The sequence below is a fragment of the Canis lupus genome, chromosome 7 (genome assembly GCF_003254725.2).
Source record: "Canis lupus dingo isolate Sandy chromosome 7, ASM325472v2, whole genome shotgun sequence".
Classification (NCBI taxonomy): domain Eukaryota; kingdom Metazoa; phylum Chordata; class Mammalia; order Carnivora; family Canidae; genus Canis; species Canis lupus.
In genome coordinates this window covers 14,138,052-14,159,220 of record NC_064249.1, presented here as the reverse complement: position 1 = coordinate 14,159,220, position 21,169 = coordinate 14,138,052, and the positions used below count along the sequence as shown (strand labels likewise).

The following is a 21,169-nucleotide window of genomic DNA, read 5'->3' as shown; positions in this document are numbered from 1 at the left end:
ATAATAATAAAATAAAATACTTCCCTTCTGAAAGACTAGCTACGTAAGTAACCCTTCTTCTACCCTTTTCACCCACACCACCCCTCGCTCCCCAAGAAAAGGAAAGCTGTGTTAGGATTTGTTCATATGAATATAAATTACTATCACACCAAATGGCAGCATATGTTAATGTTAATGTGGCACTTCAGTTAATTTGTAGGATTGCTTCTTATGTGACTTTTTAAGTATAGTCTGTTGAGAGAAAAATTAAATTTTGTCCTTCCGAAATAAATTTGAAATAGCTACTTAAATAATGACTATTTTATTCCAAGATCAGTTTAGAATATAATACAGTTATTTTTAAAGGGTTGAACTTTGATATTTGTCCGGGAGGAGCTTTCTCTAAAGCTCAGAAAACACTTTTGGGAATGGTAGTTGCTGAATATGGTATATGATCATAAGTGTTAACTTACGTCAGGCAGTAGTTAACTTGTTCATGGAACATGTTGTCTGTGATTTCTGTCCTTTCCCTTCACCTTGATTACAGAGAGGTACAGAAAGCAGTCAACACTGCCCAGGGATTATTTCAGAGATGGACAGAGCTCCTCCAAGATCCCTCTACAGCAACGAGGGAAGAAATCGACTGGACCACCAATGAGCTGAGAAACAATCTCCGGAGTATAGAATGGGATTTGGAGGACCTTGATGAGACCATCAATATCCTTTTCTATGGTGCCTATGCCTTTGGGGTAAACAGAACAAGTTTACAAGTGAACAAGTTTTTCTCAAGATGTCTCAAGTACATCAATTAGATATTTCCTTTTATAATTGATTGATGTTGCTCTTATTTGTATCATGCCACACTTGGAATAATTGCCTAGTAAACGAAGGCATAGGGGCCACATTCATCTATGGTGTGTGATAAATCCGGCACTGTAAGACATTATATAGTGCAGTGGTTATAAGCTCGGACCCTGAAGTCAGACTGTGTGTTCAAGTCCTGGCGACACCAGTTACTGACTGTATGACTCTGGGCACGTTGCTCTCTGCTTCAGTTTCCTCCTTGGTAGAAAGTTAGGGTAATCGTAGTACCTGTCTCATAGGGTTGTTGCAAGGTTAGCAGGTAAGTGTGGTGCCTGCTACACAGTGAGCTTCTGTGAGTGTCAGCAGTCATTATTACATAGACGTGAATACAGACCAGTGTCCTACCTTGTTAATTAGGAACCAAAAGAAAATCCTTTTGTGGACTTTTTTCCTGTTCAAGAAGTGATGTTACAATGCCACTGTCCATCAGAGAGGCATTTTGTATCATGAAACTGCACTTAGTAAAAGTAGATCTGTTACGTTAAGTCATGCTGTTGGTGTTCACTATGTCCACTGACCTAACTGATGAACCAGAGAACCATAGCATTTTTCTTCAGGTGGAAAAATTCCAGTTAATCACAAATTTTGAAGATCTGCCAGTTGCATATTCTCAATTCTCTCTTGTTCTCTCTATAAGTGCAATCTAGGAAACCAGCTTTTCAGGTTCATATAGAGTTGATGTGTGGAGGGCATAATCTTTATATTTCTGTTAATCATAGTGATCCTAGATGCTTTTTAAATTATTTAAAAAGTAGGTTGTTAAAAATTAGTGGAGCAAAATGAGAGGGTAGAATCAGAAGCACAGGTACAGGGAGATACTTGAGATGGAGGGAAGAGAAGAAAATTGGGGACACAGAAAATTGTGAGAGAAAAGGGGCAGCAGTGTTAGCAGATCCATGCACACCTTGGAGATAGTGCGAGTTTGGCTACAGACCATAGCAGTAAAGTTGAGTATCGTGGTAAAGCAATTCAAGTGAATTTTTTGGGTTTCCTGGTGCATATTAAAAGTTGTGTCAACACTATACTGTAGTTTGTTAAGTGCAATAGTATTTCATCCAAAAAGTGTGTTTATATATATATATATATATATATCTTAATTTAAAAATACTTTATTACTGGGGCACTTGGCTGGCTTAGTCAGTAGGTAGAGCATGTGACTCTTGATCTTGGTGTTATAAGCTCAAGCCCCACGTTGGGTGTAGAGATTACTTAAAATCTTTAAAAAAAAATACTTCATTGCTAAAAAATTCCTAGTCATCATCTAAGCTTTCAGTGAGTCACAATCAATCAGATCACCATAACAACTACAATAATGAAAAAGCTTGAAATACTGAGAGAATTACCAAAATGTCACACAGGGGCATGAAGTGAGCGAATGCTATTGGAAAAATGACACCGATAGACTTGTTCGACACAAGGTTGCCAGAAGCCTTCGATTTGTAAAAAACAAAACAAAACAAACCAGTGTCTGCTAAGCGCAGTAAAACGAAGTACAATAAAATGAGATATGCCTGTGTATTCATCATTCATTCAGCAAATAATCATTGCGTGTACCACAGGCTAGATATTTTGTTAGATACTGAGATTGGATTTTTTTTTTTTAAGATTTTATTTATTCATGTGACACAGAGAGAGCCAGAGACCTAGGCAGACGGAGATGCAGGCTCCCCATGGGAGTCCGATGCAAGACTCGATCCCAGGTCCCCAGGATCACCATCTAAGCCGAAAGCAGACAGTCAACCACTGAGCCACCCAGGTGTCCCTGAGATTGGATTAAGGCAAAACAGTATACCAGCCCTCACAGACCAGATGGTGGGGAGTGGCGAGGAGCTCAAAGGACAGGGGAACAGACATTGATCAAATAACGCTATATATTTAGCAGACTATAAGAGAAAAGACCAGAGAGCCATGCGAGTATCTGACAGGGGGCGGCAGGACCAGACTGGGAGTGAGGAGATTAGGAGAATGTTGAAAGAAAAATTGAATTTTGTCCTTCTCAGATAAACTTGATATAGCTACTTAAATAATGACTTCAGTTTGTACATTTGGGGATTAAGAGTACCCTTATCATAATGAGCACTGAATAATGTGTGAGATTGTTGAATCATTGTGTTGTACGCCAGAAGAAGCCTCAGCCTCTGGATTAATAAGCAGGGTTAGCTTCTTGACATGAGTAGAGTGGTTTGGAATAGCAGATGAAAAAGGCATGCGAAGCTGTCCTGGGAAAGGTAGTCTATAGTCAGAAAAGAGTAGCTACCAAATGCTGGCAGGTGTCTGGGAGAGTGTAATTCAGCTGTAGTCAGCCAGCCATGGATTCCTAGTGAACTCAGCAGAGGCTGTGTTTCCTAACCCAGTGGGTCTTCTCCATTTGGAGGCACAGAGATCCTCATAGTGGTGGGAGGAGAAGGTTTGAGAATGATGTGTGGCAAGTTGACTATGTCTTAAGAAAACATTTAAGCTGGATACTGTTGCTTGCCTCTGAGAGATTTTGTGGTTTAACATGATGTTGTTGTTAGGCTTCTAATGATAAAATTGCTTTCCCTTGACTTTTTGACCCACGCATAGTTGAAGCAAACCCTAGAAAATTCAACCTCGATGCGACTGAATTGAGTATAAGAAAAACCTTCATCACAAGTACTCGGCAGGTTGTCAGGGTAAGAAATATGATCTAATGTGTTATTTGTGCAAGACATAGCTACTCTTCTCAGAACTTTTTCTTAATTGTAAACTAGTAGGTTTAACTCTGAAACTGCTTTTTAGTATGAATGAAATGCCAATATCCCTCACAGTTTCTCTGATTCAAATAAAGAAACTTGTTTTTAGTATTGTCAGGCTTATTTCTTAGAGCAAAAATGAGAGTAGATGACTGGCTTTGGGGAGGTTACTTTCCTTGGCTGTCCTTCCTCCAAACCAGTGATCTCTTTGCCTTGTTACTTCTTGGTATACTGTATTTTTGGACAAAAGGAAGAATTACTATTGTAGAAACCATTTGGTTTCTTGATTGATTGGTAATCACTTTACATTGTGAAGAGTGACTCTTACCGGGTTTGGATAGCGGCCTCTTCCACCATCTGAATTGTTTCTGGAACTTTTGCAACCCATGTTACTGACATTTCCATATACAACTGCTTGACAGCCTTTCGGGAGCTGTCCAGAGCAAGCATCCATCAGAATGTAAAATCCAACTGAACAAGTCTTTAGTTGCAAATTATAGAGCTAATAACCTATTGTTTAAAAAAATAAAAAAACCTAAGAGAAAATATAATTTAAGTCAAATCTCGTCTCCTTGAGATATGTTTGTATTTTGAAACTATATGGCTAAGCCATTTGATTAGCATAACTAGATGTAAGAGAACCAGCTGTCTTTAACATATGTACTAGAAAGCAGCTTCCTTGAATAAAGAAACTTGGGATCATACCAGCGCTAACATATGGCTTTTTAGGAGTCATCTTAGGCAGGAACCTTAGTATGTGTTTGCCAAAGACTTTATGTCATGTGATTTCCTTTTGAAATTATTTCAAATGGTAGGTTATCACTGAACTTTAACTAATTCTTGTTTCTTCTTTTATTCATTAGTTGCCTTTCTATATACATATATCTAAATTATTGTTAAATAAGCCCACACTTTAATGGGCCAGTAACCTTTTTGGACCTAGGTACATCATCTCTATACACTGAGCATTTGGGTTAGACACTCCTAATTGCTTGCCAGTTCAGAATGCTATTCTGATAAGAAAGCCCCTTATTCTAATAAGATATATTCCCAATTATTTTATAAATATAGTTTGCTTTTTAAATTTTTTGTAATAGATTTTCTGAAAGATACTTTTTTTTTTTTTAAGATTTATTTATTTATTCATGAGAGAGAGAGAAAGAGGCAGAGACATAGGCAGAGGGAGAAGCAGGCTCCCTACAGGGGGCCCGATGTGGGACTCTATCCTGGATCCTGGGATCACACCCTCAGCCAAAGGCAGATGCTCAACCACTGGGCCACCCAGGCATCCCACGAAACACACTAATGTAGAGGCTGGTATTTAAGTGGCACCTTGCAGTGAAGCATATATTCCTGAATTCAGTCATTGTATTTGTTCCTTTTGCAAGATAGTACTTTGCAAATTGAAATTCAGAGGTAAATGTATTATAAGTTAAGTTGGTATAATTAGAAGTAGAAACCAAAGTTCATTTTCTAATACTTGAAAAGGTTTTTTCAAGTACATTCTTTGAAAGAAATATTTTAAATCCAGTCCATCTTTCATAGTGTTGTAGTCCTTTTAGAGTTGAAGTCTTCTAAATCATAGTTAACTATATATATATATATTTTTCATACTTAACTGTATAATCCAACTGAGCATTATACAGTTTTTAATCATTCTTGTTTTAATTATGACCCCTTTGGGGGAAGCTGTTCTTGTTTGCTGGTTATAGGTTAACAGTACCTAACTGAGCTTTTGCTGATCTTGTTTTAATAAATTCTAATTGAAACTCTGTAAAAAGAGAAGGAGGTAGTAATGATGCTAACTTGATTTTCTTTTTAAAGCACCATGTGTTGATTGAATATTATTGCAGTTAGCTAAGCAGCCTTCATATACAGAGATCTCTGGGTTCTAGTTGGAGGAGCTAGAGTGGGATCAGAAAGTGAGCAGATTGGGGAAAGGAGACTTAAGACCAAGCTCCGATTTTGGGATTTGTGTATCACAAGATTATGGAGTTTACATAACCATTAACCATTGTTAACCATTATCAGGAGGTTTTCATTTAGTTGCTCCAAAAAGAATACATTTTGATCCACAATTGATGCCAGTTGTGCTTTCTCCTTCTTAGGCAGGAGAGTCAGCGATACATTGTACATTTGTGTGTATGTGGTTGTTTTCTCTGAAGAATTACGTCTTGTTTTTCTTTTCAATGAACATTCATTGGTTTTGCTTTTATTTTTTTTTAAAGATTTATTTATTTATTTATTCATGATAGACATAGAGAGAGAGAGAGAGAGAGGCAGAGACACAGGAGGAGGGAAAAGCAGGCTCCATGCCAGGAGCCCGACATGGGACTCGATCCCGGGACTCCAGGATCAGGCCCTGGGCCAAAGACAGGCGTTAAACCGCTGAGCCACCCAGGGATCCTTGGTTTTGCTTTTAGAAGCCTCCCTTGTTTCAAGAGTCTTGTTTATGTATGTTTCCCCAAATGTCTTTTAAGGTTGTACCATTTGTCCTAGGTTTGTCCTAAGTTTTGCTCGCAGTTTTTACTGAAGAAAGGAAAATATACTTTTTTTTGTGTGTTAATATAGCCTTTGATATTTTTTTTAATTTTTATTTATTTATGATAGTCACACACACAGAGAGAGAGAGGGGTGGGGGGCAGAGACATAGGCAGAGGGAGAAGCAGACTCCATGCACCGGGAGCCCAACGTGGGATTCGATCCCGGGTCTCCAGGATCGTGCCCTGGGCCAAAGGCAGGTGCCAAACCGCTGCGCCACCCAGGGATCCCAGCCTTTGATATTTTTGAAGTAATCATTTTTACATTTTGGAGTTACCTACTCATCAGTGATTTACATTTGCAGTTTTTCTGTTGTGAAAATATGTACCAGAAGTGATCTCATTTTAACCTAGTAGAGGAAGGTTTTGCAGTGTATGACAAGAGGGACACAGGGAATGAACTGCTAGGGAACCTAAGTTCTAGGCTCATCTGTGACCTTAATAAATTTCATCATGGCAAGTCACTTAGCCTCTCTAGGCTTGACATATTATCAACTAAATGTTCCTCACAGACATTCTCTAACTTTAACTTTTTAAAGGCAAGGAGAACTATACACCCCCCTGGGGAGGAAAAAAAACTTGTTCCAACCCAAGAATTGTTTATGTTTCATCATAAGACAGATATGATTAACTAAAAAGGGTGAGGTGTGTGCGGTCTGAGCACAGAGGACATTGGCACATGAGACTTCTGAGTGGGAAGTACTGGGATATATAGTTGTCCCATTCAGTGATTTCAGAGGACACTCTGAAATGAGAACAAGAGTGTAAATAACGGATATTTATTGTTCTTTTGGCAGATGAACCAAATTATATTGGTGCTAGGTGTTTCTTGTCTGCCGGTTCTAAACTTCACGTGTTAGAGAGAAAATAATTGATTATGGTTTTGGCCTGATGGATTATGATAGAATACCCTTATTAAACTGGTCAGTAACTTAGCTTAAAATTCCAAACCCTAATAAGAAGTAATCTGTTGTGTGGTATCTCACAGCTTTTAACCTATGTAGAAAAAATGCCATCCTGTGGAAGTGAAAGCTGGGCACCTTACCTGCTGCTGTGGCCACACACAGGATGAATACTGCACAGCAATTGGAGAAGTCACAGCCATCAGGGCTAACTGCCCCCTGCCCACACACACACACATATTTTATTAAGCAGAAACTTTAAAAACTGGAAGTTTTAAAATATATATTTCCTTAAAGTAATACATGTTCATTAAAGAAAATTAGAAGAAAGTCATAAGAGGAAAAAAAAGGAAAAGAAACCAAAGCTCAAAATAATAAACACAGAACTTTGTTATATTTTCTCATTTTCGTAACACATAATAGTTGTATTTTTAGAGTGATCATACTGTTAAGCAATCATAAGCATTTTTATTTTTTTAAATTAAAGGAAATCCATACCTGTTTTTAAAATGCAAATAATTTTGCCATATGAGAAAGGTGAAAATGCTCCCTCATTCTGTAATTCCCCACTCCCTAGAAATAATCACTGTTAACAGTTTTACATGTTTTCTCTAGCCATTGTATGACCCTGAAATAGACCCTTAAAAGAAATGGCATATTAGTCTGGGTTTAATCTGAGTTACTACTCTCTTGTTTGGACATAGTGCTTATTTCTATATTTCTTTCATATTATAAATAACCTTGCAGTGTACATCTTTGCTTTTTTTGGTGGGGCATATATTTTACTTTACATTAACACTTTTTTTTTTTTTTAAGATTTTATTTATCTATTCATGAGACAGACAGAGAGAGAGAGAGGCAGAGACACAGGCGGAGGGAGAAGCAGGCTCCATGCAGGAAGCCCGATGAGGGACTCAATCCTAGGACTCCAGGATCACACCCTGAGCTGAAGATGGCACTAAACCGCTGAGCCACCCAGGGATCCCAACATTTTTTTTTTAAGATTTTGTTTTTAAGTAATCTCCACATGCAACGTGGGACTCTAATTCACAACCCTACAATCAAGAGTTGCATGCTCTACCAACTGAGCCAGCCAGGCGCCCTCTTTATATTGTTTTCTTTTTCTTTTTTTTTTTTTTCTTAAAATAAATCCTAGTAGTGGACTTGATAGGTCAAGGCCATGAATATTTGATACAAATATCAAGGCTCTTGATACAAAACATCAAGTTTTTTCAGAGTCCAGTTTACCTTCCAGCCATTGTTCCAGAACAGTAGTGTTTTGTTGTTGTTTTTTACATTTTTATTGAGGTATAACAATAGAGGAAAGTGCACGCATCCCAAGTATACAGCTTTAAGAGTTTGTAAACTGATCATAGCCATGGAAACAGCACCCAGAAGCATTCCAGTACATTCCTAGTACCCCGTAGAAGGTTCCTTGTGCTCCTTTACATTCTATATTTCCCTGTTCACTGTCCTGACTTCTAACAGCAAAAACACATCCTACAGATGAAGTTCAAAGTTTAATTGAACTTCAGTTACTTTTTCCATACACGTGTTGATATTTTCATTATGCAAGTAATGTTCGTTGTCTTGAAAAAGACTATTATAAAATATATTAAATGCATTTTTAAAGCATATATTATCCAAATCTATGAACATTTCAGATATTTGCTCTGTATAGTTAATAATATATATAGGATTGTACTATTATTATTATTTGAATATCTGAATATCATCTTAAGCTCTAATTGATAATTAGGAGCCCACAGGCCAGGAAATAATTAGGTGACAGTCTCACTTTAAGGCTTCTAGAATCTAGACCAGAGCAACTGAAACTTCAGAATTCATAAGACTCACCTGGGCACTTGTTAGCTGTACCTTAGAGTCTGCCTGAGTAGGTCTGGGTGGGGTCCAGGGACCTGCATTTTTTTTTTTTTTTTTAAGATTTTATTTGAGAGAGCATGCAAGCACAAGTGGGGGGGTGGAGGTGAGGGAGAGAGTGAATCTCAAGCAGACTCCATGCTGAGCGTGGAGCCCAACTCAGGGATCAGCCTCATAGCCCTGAGATCATGACCTGTGCTGAAATCAAGAGTCAGACAGTTAACTAACTGAGCCACCCGGGTACCTGAGGGATCTGCATTTTTAACACCCATCTCAGGTGACTGACTCAAGTAAATCTCACACATTTAAGAAATATGGCTTCTGTCACTGAATTCCCTTTGTTTTAAATATACCAATATCTTGTCTTTATTTTTATGGTGAATATTTTCTTTTACTAAGTGTATTTTTCTCAGTTTCTATGGATGGGCTTTTATTTTTTGTCTCTTAAGGTTTGTCAACAGATGAAATAGGTGGAGAATCCTAGAATTTCTGGGTCAGCTGCACCCTAGATGGAGCACCCCTCAGATGTGCTACCTACCCTGTGTCATTACCAAGGGCTCATGTATCCTCTTGCTGAAGGCCCCCAACTGTGAGGAGCTTGCTCCTTCTGGATGCACCCTTTCTTATCTGGGGCAACACTGCTGCATCGTGACAAGTTTTAATAAAATGATCTCTTTACTTTTGCCCTGCCTAAGTAACACTTTTTTTCTACAGAAAAACCAAAATCTAGATCATGAACCAGAACACTCTATGGCCCTGCTTAAAATATTTTTAAGGCCTTCTTCCCATTGCTTTTGCACAGAGGCCTACAATCTATGTAAGAATGGTTTTATGTTTTTTAAAGGATAGTTAGAAAACCCACACACAACAAAGAGCATATGACAGGGTCTGAATGTTCACTGTCTACTCCTTTACAAACAAAGTTTGCCCACCTGCCTCAGGATAAAATCTCAGTGGCCTGAAGGTCCTGCATGTGGGACCAAGCTTCTCTTCTGTCCCCGACCCCGAACATGCAGTTGGCTCCTTCAGCCACCCTAACCTGCCTTCTCTAGAGCTAAGGGTACCTTTGTATTTTCTGTTCCTTTTGCCCAGAATTCTCAGCCTTTAGCTCTTCTGGTGGTTGGCTCATTCTTACCCTTTAGATCTCAATTCCAGTGTTACCTCCCATCCTTCTGAAGTGATGTCCATCACCCATTCAATTCCAGCCCTTTTTGTTCCCTTCCTTCCCAACACAGTGATTACCCTTAGATGTGTCTGTGGGATTGCTGTTTGCCTCTTCTCCACTGCAGTATCCACTCCACGTGGGCAGGAGCTTTGCCTGTATTACTCTCTGCTCCAGGTGGGCGCATATTAGGCTTGAGTAAGCATTTGCCAAACATAAAAATGGGTGCTTAGAAAGTTGAAGCAAGGTGATTATTATTCTGACATACCATGGTAGGAATTAGGAAAACTGTGGAATGTCTGATTTGCTGTTCGCATGTCATGGGTCTTGGAAGAAGCCTCTAGGAGCTGAATACCTCAACATTTGCATTTATATAATAGCCTACTTGCCAACAGAAAATTGTATCAAGTATTTTGGCAACTTTTTTTTTTTTTAAAGAAAATTTGTATTACAGTAATCATGTATTCATTTCAAATCATTTGAACGTCTACTGGGTTGTGTTTTCTTAAAAATATTTCAATTTTTTTTTTAAGATTTTATTTATTTATTCATGAGAATACACAGAGAGGAGAGAGAGAGAGAGAGAGGCAGAGACACAGGCAGAGGAAGAAGCAGGCTCCATGCAGGGAGCCCAACGTGAGACTCGATCCCGGGTCTCCAGGATCACACCCTGGGCTGAAGTCGGTGCTAAACCACTGAGCCACCCGGGCTACCCGGGTTGTGGTTTTAAATATAAGAAAAAAGGGTTGTATTTAATAAAGTATTTTGCTTTAGGTTGAGTAATGGGTCCGTCAGTTTTTCTTTCCATATAAACTTATTTTTGCTGCTGCTCTGGAAATTCACTCTTGTGTTAGAAATACTCTAGACTGGTGGTGCCTGGCTGGCTCAGTTAGTAGTACATGTGACTTTTGATCTTGGGGTGGTGAGTTTGAGCCCTGCATTGGGTATAGATTATGAAAGGAAGGTAGGAGAGTCTATACTGCACATGAATCCAATTCAGAAATCAAATAAATAAAATAGAATACTAGAAAGTATTCCCTGGTGCTTAATGGTAAATATACTTGATCCTACAGTGTGTGGTTTTTTTCACATGTGTTCTGTTTGCAGATGCTAGCCCTTGAGCACAGGCTTCTGTGTTTGTGCCCCAGGATTGCCATTTACTGACCGTGTGACCTTAAGAAAGGATCTTAGCCTTTTTAGATCTCAGTCTTCTTACCTATAAAATGCAAATAATACAGCTTCACAGGGTCATTATGAAAACTCAGTAATAATGTGTGTAACCATACCATGGTGTTCCCAGCCTGTGGTAGGTAACCAGGAAGTATCAGTTCTCTTCCTCTTTCTTCCTGTTTGAATTTAATGTCCATGTTACTCCTTTTTAAGGGAACGGGAGTCTTTTATTTGCTTTATTTTTGAGACTTACAAGCTAAAGAATGCTGTCTCTTTGTTTTAAAAAAAAATTCACAGTAATGTATGTATTTTGCTAGCATGTAAAATGTTAATCATGATTTTGTTTTCATGTGTTTTTTGGTCTTCTACTCATCTCATTAGGACATGAAGGATCAGATGTCAGCTTCATCTGTGCAGGCATTAGCTGAACGAAAAAACAGACAGGTGAGTAAACACCTGAACGCACAGTATCAATCAAAGAAAATCACATGGTTAGGTATTTGGAATTAAAAAATGCTGACGTCTGTGTATAGTGTGTTCAGGCAGAAGGCCTGTATGTGCTGAGCCTGGAGTGAGGCCGGCAGGTGTTGCAAAAGTCTGATCCCTTTGCCCCAGCCCTGTCCTCTGTCTCTCCCTTGCTCACGCCCTCTATTTCTCTGGTCAGGGCTCCCATAGCACCCTCTGCTTATCCCTGTAGCCCATATACACAGCCATTCACTCTGCACGTGTTGCACACATTCTGTGTGCCAGGCTCTGGTAAGTGCTATAATTGCTTCCTCTCTTCTTTTTTTCTCTGCTGGACCCCAAGCTCCTTGAAAGTGAGGAGCAGTCGTGTCGGGCTGTTTTTAAATCTCCAGCTGTTGTTACATTGCCCATAGAACTTAACTAGACATTTAATGGGTGAAATTTTATGTAAAGATATGAGAGGAACCTTACATGTGTGTTAGATCAAATATTTCATTGTTGTAAGTATTTTTTTGAGATGAGGTCCAGTTTTTATTAGTTGTTACAGATAAATTATGAAACCTGATTTCAGAAATGCAAGTACACATGATGACATATCAAAAATAAAAGCTGCAAGAGACTAGTCCTTGATTTTTAAGTATCTTTTTTTAAAAGATTTATTTATTTCACAGGGGAGGGGGGCACGTGTGTACACATGCTACTGGGGAGAGAAGTAGAGGGAGAGAATCTGAAGCAGACTCCCTGCTGAGCAGAGAACCTAACACAGGACTTGATTACAGGACCTGTGAGATCATGACCTGAGCTAAAACCAAGAGTCAAATATTCACTTGACTGAGCCACCCATGTGCCCCTTAAGTATCTTTTTAAAATTAGACAGTTTGGATAGAAATTCCTTTCTAACAGATAAAATCCTTTTAAAAATATATAATAGTCACCTAAAATTTAGATTTAACTTCAATTCTTTTCAGACTTTATAAAGTTACCGATAGTCCATTTAGTAGACTGTTAATTCAAGGAACAGCTTATCATTTTTAACTAGGAATTGGTAAATCCTTACTTTAGACCTGTGGGTGTTTGTTGACCCATTAAATTTGAAAACAAGTATTATAAGAGTTCAGAGAAAGGGAAGGGGTTCTCCAGATACCATTTCACCTAATTTTCCTGTTTCCTCTCCCTGCATTTTATTCTTCCAGTTATTGTTGTGGTTTCTTCTTCCTGTCTCCCTCCCTTCCTCTTGCCAGTGATGCTAGGAAAAGCCAGGCGCTAACCCGGCTCATCTGGCATGAACCCTTGAAAGAAGATAAGGGCATGGCCATGGCTGGTAGAGTTCCCTTTTGTCCTCACTGGAGCTTACAGAAGTTGAGTGACCGTACCCAGAGCAGTTGTGACAGTGAGATAAGGAACACTTGGCCTCCATTACTCTGAACTTGAATTGTTTTATTCTCTACTACTATTCTTTACTCTATTACATAGTAGTAGTAAAAGTGGAACTCGCTTAAATGTGTACTTAGACATTGCCTTTCCATGTATGGCTTGGAATTTTGTTTTTGGTGTTGAGTAAAATGTCACAGAGTCACAAATTTTCAGGGAACGGCAGGGCCAGTTTTCTCTAAGCACTCCAGCAGGCAGCCTGCCTCACTGCTTCATGCCAGGACCTCCTGCTCTGGCACCTGCGCACAGGCTGGTCTTCCGGTGCTCTGGGCCCTCTCCATCTTCGTTCCCATGAAAGTAGATTCCTGGAAGGCAGACTGATGAAATCGAATCTGCTTCACAATAAAGCATATAGCTAACTTAACGGCATGACATATGTCCACCTAAGTGTAGACCAGAAAAAAACAGACCCGATGGTGACCCCAGGAGCATACAAGGCTGGCGGAGACTCCAGTTCTCTGTCGGTAGCCTCATGATGTGCTATATATAAACTTTTTCTGACCTTGAAAAAACTGTCACTTGGCCTCAGTGTCCTCCATAGATTCTTAGAGTCTTTGCCTTAGAATGAGCAGGCTCTTTTAAACTTCACAGCCCTGAGATTAGGTTGAGTAGAGCCATGTACAAAAGGCCTTGGGTCTACGTTATACCAAAGACAGTCCCCATCCAGCCTCTTGACTGGACTGAGGAGGCCTTGGGCTGCTGGCAGCTCTCGTGACGTCCTGATCCTCTTCTCAGAACTCCCTCAGAACTTAGGCTCTGCGTCTTGAGCTTCCCTGAGCCCCATTCCTGAAGTGTGGCTGTTTGAAGTCAGTCACCTCCGAAATCAGGTGAGGAGGTCTGTGTCTGTTTGGAGGGGCTTTCAAAGGCCTTTTCAGACAGAGAACCAAGTAATCAGGCTTTAAACAGTTCTGGAGATAAAAAATACCCGGTAAAAAGATTGGCAGTTCCACAAGGAAAGGATCTGAGCCAGCACAGCATCTTTTGGTTCTTTGTGCAGGGCTAGTATGAGCAGTAACTTTGACCAACTAGTCAGACAGGCTCGTGGGGCTCCCAGTCAGAGCCCACTATGAGAATGAGCTCTCATATTTCTGGCCAGCTTCTTCATGGAGGGCAGACTTATCCCTTTTCCAGACTTATCCTGTTCTGGCTACAAACTTCCTTGAATTCATATTGGGAAACCTGACCCTAGCGAAGAGCTCTGACTTCAGCACCAGTGCTTGCCTGGGCTGTCAGGGTCAGGCGCTCATTTGTGACCATGCCTGCTTGTGAAATAACCACCCCCCCCCCCACGCCAGCTCCTGCTTGGGAAGCCTGTAGCCTTTTAGTTCAGCTGAAGGGCACTGGCATCTATTCATGGGTAAAATTGAACAGACATTGGTGGTTCTTGTGCCTTCTGTGCATGAGGGGCTGTGATTTAGCTTGTCATTCCAGGCAGCTCTCTCTGCCTCCTTCCGAAGAAACCCAAAACTTTCTTGGCTCATACTTGAATAAAAAGGACTCTAGATCCTGTGGAATGAGATTAGAACCTATGGATCTCTGATGAACTTCCAATGGTGGTAGGAAGAGCTGGCCTGAAGAGACCAAGTGCTTTTAGATTGTAAAGCAGTATACAGATGGGCGTTTGTTGACTTAGAGTTGACCTTTATTTGTATTTTCATGGGACAAAGCCCATTTCTGAGTCCCATCGGGAGAGCTTAGAGGCAGCGGGTGCCCTTCCTGGCATTCCTGAAATTGTGCCACGCAGGCACCAACCTACACCACTGGACAAAAGGCTGACCCGGTGGAAAAATGCATTGTGAGCAACATGTGAACTCTTTCTGTCACGGTGGTGGAGCTTTTCAGATAGTAATGGCTTGTTTCCCCTGACCCGGCTGCCCCCCACCCTGTTCTGCTCTCACAGGCACTGCTAGGGGACAGCGGTGGCCAGAACTGGAGCACGGGGACAACAGACAAATACGGGCGCCTCGATCGTGAGCTCCAGCTAGCTAACTCCCATTTCATTGAGGAGCAGCAGGCACAGCAACAGGTACCTGAGAAGCTGCTGGCTGAGGGTGGGGGTCAGGGCACCTCCCTCTGTTCTTCTGCCAGCCAGGGACTAGAGCCTGTCCTGTGGCTGCCTGTGTCTCCATGTGCAACGATTGTGTATACGAAGGGCTTTTAAGACCTCCTTCAGAGCACGACCTTTTCAAGAGAACCAAGCTTGATTAGCTCTCTTAGGAAAAGCAAACCAGACATCCAAAACTGACAGACAAGGCCATTGATTTAAAAAAAAAAAAAAACACACACACACACAAACCCCAGCAACCTCTTCCCCCACCTCCACTCAGTTTTTTGTTCATTTCAACAAAACACTTTCAGAAAGATCGAGTCCTTGTTTTTTTGTTGAAAATTATTGTTGGTTCTATTATATGTAAAAATGATTGCTTTGGTGGAGGTTACAGGGTAGAAGGAAAATGAGATTGATTATGTTTACATCGTTACTTTAGATATGTTATATTTTAAAAAGGAGGCTAATAATAATGTTTCTAAGGATTTGAAGATTATCTATCCATTGAACCTATTGCTTCTTAAATACTATGTTTTACGTATACATGTAGGTTTGTATGTTCTTTTTCCATTGGCCTACCGGTTTAACTACTTGTCTACTTAAATTGCTATTAATCAAGCAAACTTTTTTTTTAATGTAAAAAATGAAGAGGCTACAACACAATTAGAAGTAATTATTTATCACTCGGTAGTTGTCCTTGAGGCAGCCTACTGCCACAGGGCCTCCTCTAGTTTGTCCTTGAGGAGGAAGGAAAGGACTCCTGTATGCAGTTTTCCCACATTCACAGATTTGCTGGCCTCTCTCTTATAGTCAGGCCATGGCAGTCTGTTGTGGATTGAGACCTTGACCCTGGCGGTGGGCTTCCTCTTCCTCAACATCCCATGTCTCAGTGGCCACAGCACAGGTGCTTTTGACCCTGCTCTGTTCCCTCATTGGACTTGAGTCAACCAGAGTAAATCGCTCTTGGTGGTTTCCAGGCCTGCTGACTGTTCACAAGTTGGATCAGCAGAAAGTATCAGTAGCTTGACAACCCAGCCTTTTGAGCAGCGTGTTCTCAGAGGCGATGGTCTGGTCCTTCGATTTCTGGGCTTTGCTTCTGAATGAGAATTGTCCCAAGTTGGCAAGGAAGCTAGCAGCTGCTAGAGTACTGGGCTTGGAACCAGGTAAGATGGATTTTAATTGCTTATTTCCCATTTCTCTGGCACCAGTTGATCGTGGAACAGCAGGATGAGCAGTTGGAGCTGGTCTCTGGCAGCATTGGGGTGCTGAAGAACATGTCCCAGCGCATCGGAGGGGAGCTGGAGGAACAGGCAGTGTGAGTATTGACACGCCCCTCTCGCTGCAGTGAAATTGAGGGGCAAAGCCATCTCACGGGACCCCTAAAAAGCCTGACAGTTACATGGCTAGTAAAACCAAAAGCTGTTTCACTTCTATAGCTGCATCTTTATTCTGTCTTACAGACTAGTCTCTCTGCAAAGAAGCAAATTTATCAGATAAAATTTTCAACAGGGTTTGGGCAAAAAGTTACTATCATGATTATTTTACCCCCTGCAAAAACAGATACAGATTCCTCTAAGCGGATTCTCAGAGTGTTGTGATGAATGGGACTATGAGACAGATATGGCTGTGTAACCTCCCTGGAGAGGATAGGACATGAGCTGACTTCACTCTATCATCCCATGACTCTCCCACTCCATCGAACAGAACTTCTGGCTCTGCATCTTAAATTTTAACTTAATGGAAAAAAGTTTATAAATGTAGCTTCAATTAATAAAAAAAAATCTTCTCTCTCAAAAAGTAAAAACAAAGCAAATGAAAACATAACTGGGTTTATTTGGTTTTCCTTCAGCGCAGTCTCCTTTTGTGCTCAGAAGTAGACACACCAAAAGCATCATTCTTAAATGCTTTCACTTCATAAATTTCTTTCTGAAAAAATAAGAGCATCCTGTAGGGTATTTCAGAACCTCTCCTATCTCAGTGTTGAATTCAGCCTTCTACATTCATTCTTCATAAATTCAGACTGGGTGTTTGTTCTGTTAGGAGGTGCTGGGTATCCATAGAGGACCAAACAGAACAGTCCCTGCCATCAGAGAGTTTACCATATACCGCTTTGAACAGACATTCTACAAATGGTGCAAGTCATTAAGAGATGACAGAGAAATAAGGAGGAAGAGCATGGTGCCTTGAGAGCCCTCACCCAGCTCAGGCTGCATACCTGACTTAGCCCAGGTCGTCCCTGAGAAGTTGTGTTGAACTGGAATCTGAAGGATGTGTGGAAAGTGGCCCAGGAGAGGGGTGCAAGCAAGGAGAGGGTCAACCAGGAGTTAGAGTGAGAGAGAGTGCATGGGACAGAATGGTCTGGTGTGTATAGAACATGTGGGTAGAAAGGAGAGGGTCGCAGAAGTCAAGATAGGGAGACTGAGAACAGAGCAGGGAGGTCTTAGAAGCCCGTTAAGGGGTTAGGATTTTCCCACCTGAGGGGGATAAGAAACATGAAGATTATGTTGGGAGTAATGCCACGGACGGGTTTATGTTCTGGGCAGACCCATCTAGCTGCGGCTTAGGTAACGAACAGTAGTGTAGCAAGACTGGAGGCAGGGGCACCTGGGGGGACACTGGAAGAGTAGTAGTCTAGGCATGCGTGTTCATTTTCTGTCTAAAATGCATTCTTCCATACTCTGGTTTCTCTTCAGATTGTATAAATCTTTCACCATTTAAAATGCATTCTTCTCCTAAAATTCCATTTGCAGAGGGAAAAGGACTAATTGCCTGAACTCCTTGGGGTTCGGTAGATGACAGAGAAGCCTGGCCGACTTCAGTTAAAGATGGTGACTTGACCACACCGAACACACCTGTCTCACCTCTTCCCTAGAGCCCACTAGAGCATGAGCAGAGGGATTTTTTTTAAACTGGTTTAAACCTGTGGTGATATAGAACATGAAATAAAGAACAATAACCATAACATTTTAGGTCTTAGAAAGTAGGGAAATCAATGGCTACTGATTCAACAGTCCATAGAAAGCCAAATCCTCCACCAGCTGTGGGGGGGAACACTCACCGTGATAGTGTGAGCCCCACGGAGCGCACTCATCACATTGTGACACACTCATACTGGAAGCAAGGGGGAAGAGAAGTGGGATGGTTACAGAGATGGGGAAGAAGTGGGGCAGAGCTAAGCCCTACCTTCTGCATGTAGCACCTGTAGGACAGGATTCTGGTGTAAGCATGTTACTTTGACGCAGGGAGAAAGCACCCAAGGAATAGTGGGAGGGGTTGGCAGCAGGTGTCTGAGGGGACAAGAAACAGTTGGGTTTTTTTTCTTATAAAAAACCTTAACACGCTATTTAGCTCTTTAAACTGTGTATAACTTTGGTAAAAATAATAATAATAATTATTATTATTATTATAATTAAATTAAAATACCTGGGCGTTGGACTTTGACCTATGTTCTCCACTACTGGTAGCCCCTGGCAACTGTGACCATTGAATACATAAAATGTGGTCATCCGGAACTGAGTGAGATGTGCCCTGAGTCTAAATGCAGATTTTGAAGACTTCTATGAAAAGAAATGTAAAGTAGTTTGTGAGTGATTTTTCTTATATTAATTACATTTTGGAATGATAATATTTGGGATATATTAGGCCAAATAAAACAGATTATTAAAATTCATTTCAAAAAAATAATAAAATAAAATAAAATTCATTTCATCTTTTTGTTTTATTTTTTATTTTATTTTTTAATTTTTTTTTTCATCTTTTTGTTTTAAATGTGGCTACTAACAAGTGTTAAATAGCATATTGGACTCACAGTTTCTTTTGGACAGTGCTGACTTAGATCTGGGCTAGAAACCTAATTTCATGGGTGTCCTTGGGCTAGGGGTTGGGTGACTGGCCTTTCTGTCCTCAGTAGGAAAAGTCATGCCCAGCATACAAAGGTGGCTCTTGTTTTTCAGTATTTGGCCCAGCCCGGGTAGGTCTGCAGCTGCAGGGCCAAGACGCTACCAGGATCTTAGAGGAGCTAATAATGTGTTAATTTGAAATTTCAGGTAAGGGACAAAGATTTAGTTGTCAACATGGAGTTTATTTAATAATTGACTTAATGAGGAGTTGGTTACCTGAGTCCTACAGGGCTGTCAGGTGCCTCAGGTGGGCACAGACCAAGCACAGTAGTTTTTAGCTTCCATTGATGTTGTCAGAGTAAGGAAGCCTTTTCAATAAGACCTCTGGAAAAAAAAAAAGAAGGACCTCTGGTACTAATTGGTATGTTACGTTCCATACTCAGGATAATCATATGTTAACCCCAAGTTGAAAAGTCTGGAACGTTTTGTATTTTATGAAATAAACACCGTTGGAATAAGGATTTTGGTGTTTTCTTTCCCTGCTGCAACTTCAACAGCAAGTTCCTGGAGCCGCTTTTCTTAGTGGGCAAACACTGACTTCTCTGTGGGTATAGATGAGGAGTGCACGCTGTCAGGAAGGTCAGTCCCAGGGCCTCCCAGCTTTATGACAAAGCACAGAATGCACTAAAGGAGACATTACGTGATTAAAGTGTATTTAGCTCATATCACCATAAAGTGCTTTGTGTTATGACCTGGTGCTCACAAGACCCTGACAGGGAAGCTACCCCATTTTACAGATGTGGAAACAGTGCCAAAGAGTTGTGAGGCACCTTGTCAAGGTAGCAAGGGAAGCAAGTGGCAAAGCTTGGTTGTCTGACTTCACACAGCCTCTTTCTAGTGTACTGCATTGCCACTGAGTTTGTATTATTATATAGTCAGGTCCACGCTTCCTGGTCTACAATTCCAAAATCCAGAAAGCTCTAAAAAATCTTCTAAAAAAAGTTTTCAGCAAGCTCATACTACAAAAAACCTGACCTGAATTCTTATTTTTTCAGTTTTCTCTGCAGAAATGTGAACATGTTTGATGATGAGGTCTGCCCCAGACCCTGCTTGAGGATATTGGCTCATATACAGCTCATGTAACTTACTGCTTTTTAAGTTCCACAAATTTTGAAATCAAAAACATCTAGGGCTAAGGATTTTGGATAATAGATTTGGAGCTCGAATCCCAAAGTTACCTGTTTTAGGTTTGCTAAACCTGAGGTGTAGTTCCCGTTTTAATTCCACAGCCAGTGCATCGCCAGGACTTTGTGCTTACCGGCTACCATTCTGTGTCTGCTTCTCTTTCTAGTATGTTGGATGATTTTTCTCATGAGTTGGAGAGCACTCAGTCTCGGCTGGACAACGTGATGAAGAAACTTGCAAAAGTATCTCACATGACCAGTGGTATGTATGGCATTTAAACCTTAAGAATTCCCACTTAATTCTAGAAACACGGTCTGTAGGATTCTCATAGGTGTGACCCCTCAGATCTTTCCCATGACACATTTCTGGTCCTGCTTTCTGGTCAGAGAAGGACACTAGTGTGCATGGGCCTCATCTGCCACTGTGGCCTTCACCTGAGATGTGGGCTTTGTGTTCTCCCATCCCATGAGGCTGGTGGTGGTGAGTAGCTTTTCTCCTGGCGGATCAACTCTCTTTGCAATTACAAAATCCTCTTATTTTTTCTATTTCCTTGCAAGAACAGGGAACTTTTTATAAAACAGTAATTAAGAAGCCAGTTACTGTTTCTCCCGGACTGGCTTTCTTTTATTGAGAAACTCCCACCATTTCTTTCTTTTTCTTTTTCTTTTTTCTTTTTTTTAAAGATTTATTTATTTATTTATTCATGAGAGGCACAGAGAGAGAGAGAGAGAGAGAGGCAGAGACACAGGCAGAGGGAGAAGCAGGCTCCACGAGAGAGAGAGAGAGGCAGAGACACAGGCAGAGGGAGAAGCAGGCTCCACGCAGGGAGCCCGATGTGGGACTCGATCCCGGGTCTCCAGGATCAGGCCCTGGGCTGAAGGCGGCACTAAACTGCTGAGCCACCGGGGCTGCCCCACTCCTACCATTTCAAAATAAGATGGCCTTGCAGATCTAATTTAAATGGTTTTCCTTTAAATCCGTAGTGGAATA

At 40.9% G+C, this 21,169-nt stretch overlaps 1 protein-coding gene across 5 annotated transcripts in view; it reads left to right on the top strand.

Moving 5' to 3' along the window:
- Positions 1-21,169, top strand: part of STX6 (syntaxin 6) — a 53,244-nt gene that overhangs the window by 21,070 nt on the left and 11,005 nt on the right. For 4 of the 5 annotated variants that reach the window (XR_004817320.2, XM_025429966.3, XM_025429967.3 and 1 more), the window contains exons 2-7: positions 527-696; positions 3,403-3,497; positions 11,594-11,656; positions 15,009-15,134; positions 16,364-16,470; positions 20,346-20,440. Coding sequence is in view for 4 of the 5 variants with exons in the window: in XM_025429966.3 (XP_025285751.1) it covers positions 527-696; positions 3,403-3,497; positions 11,594-11,656; positions 15,009-15,134; positions 16,364-16,470; positions 20,346-20,440 (656 nt within the window). In the remaining variant the exon portion in view is untranslated. Of the gene's footprint in view, positions 1-526; positions 697-3,402; positions 3,498-11,593; positions 11,657-15,008; positions 15,135-16,363; positions 16,471-17,905; positions 18,739-20,345; positions 20,441-21,169 lie in introns of those variants that run through there. The other variant, XM_049112116.1, reaches the window with a different exon arrangement.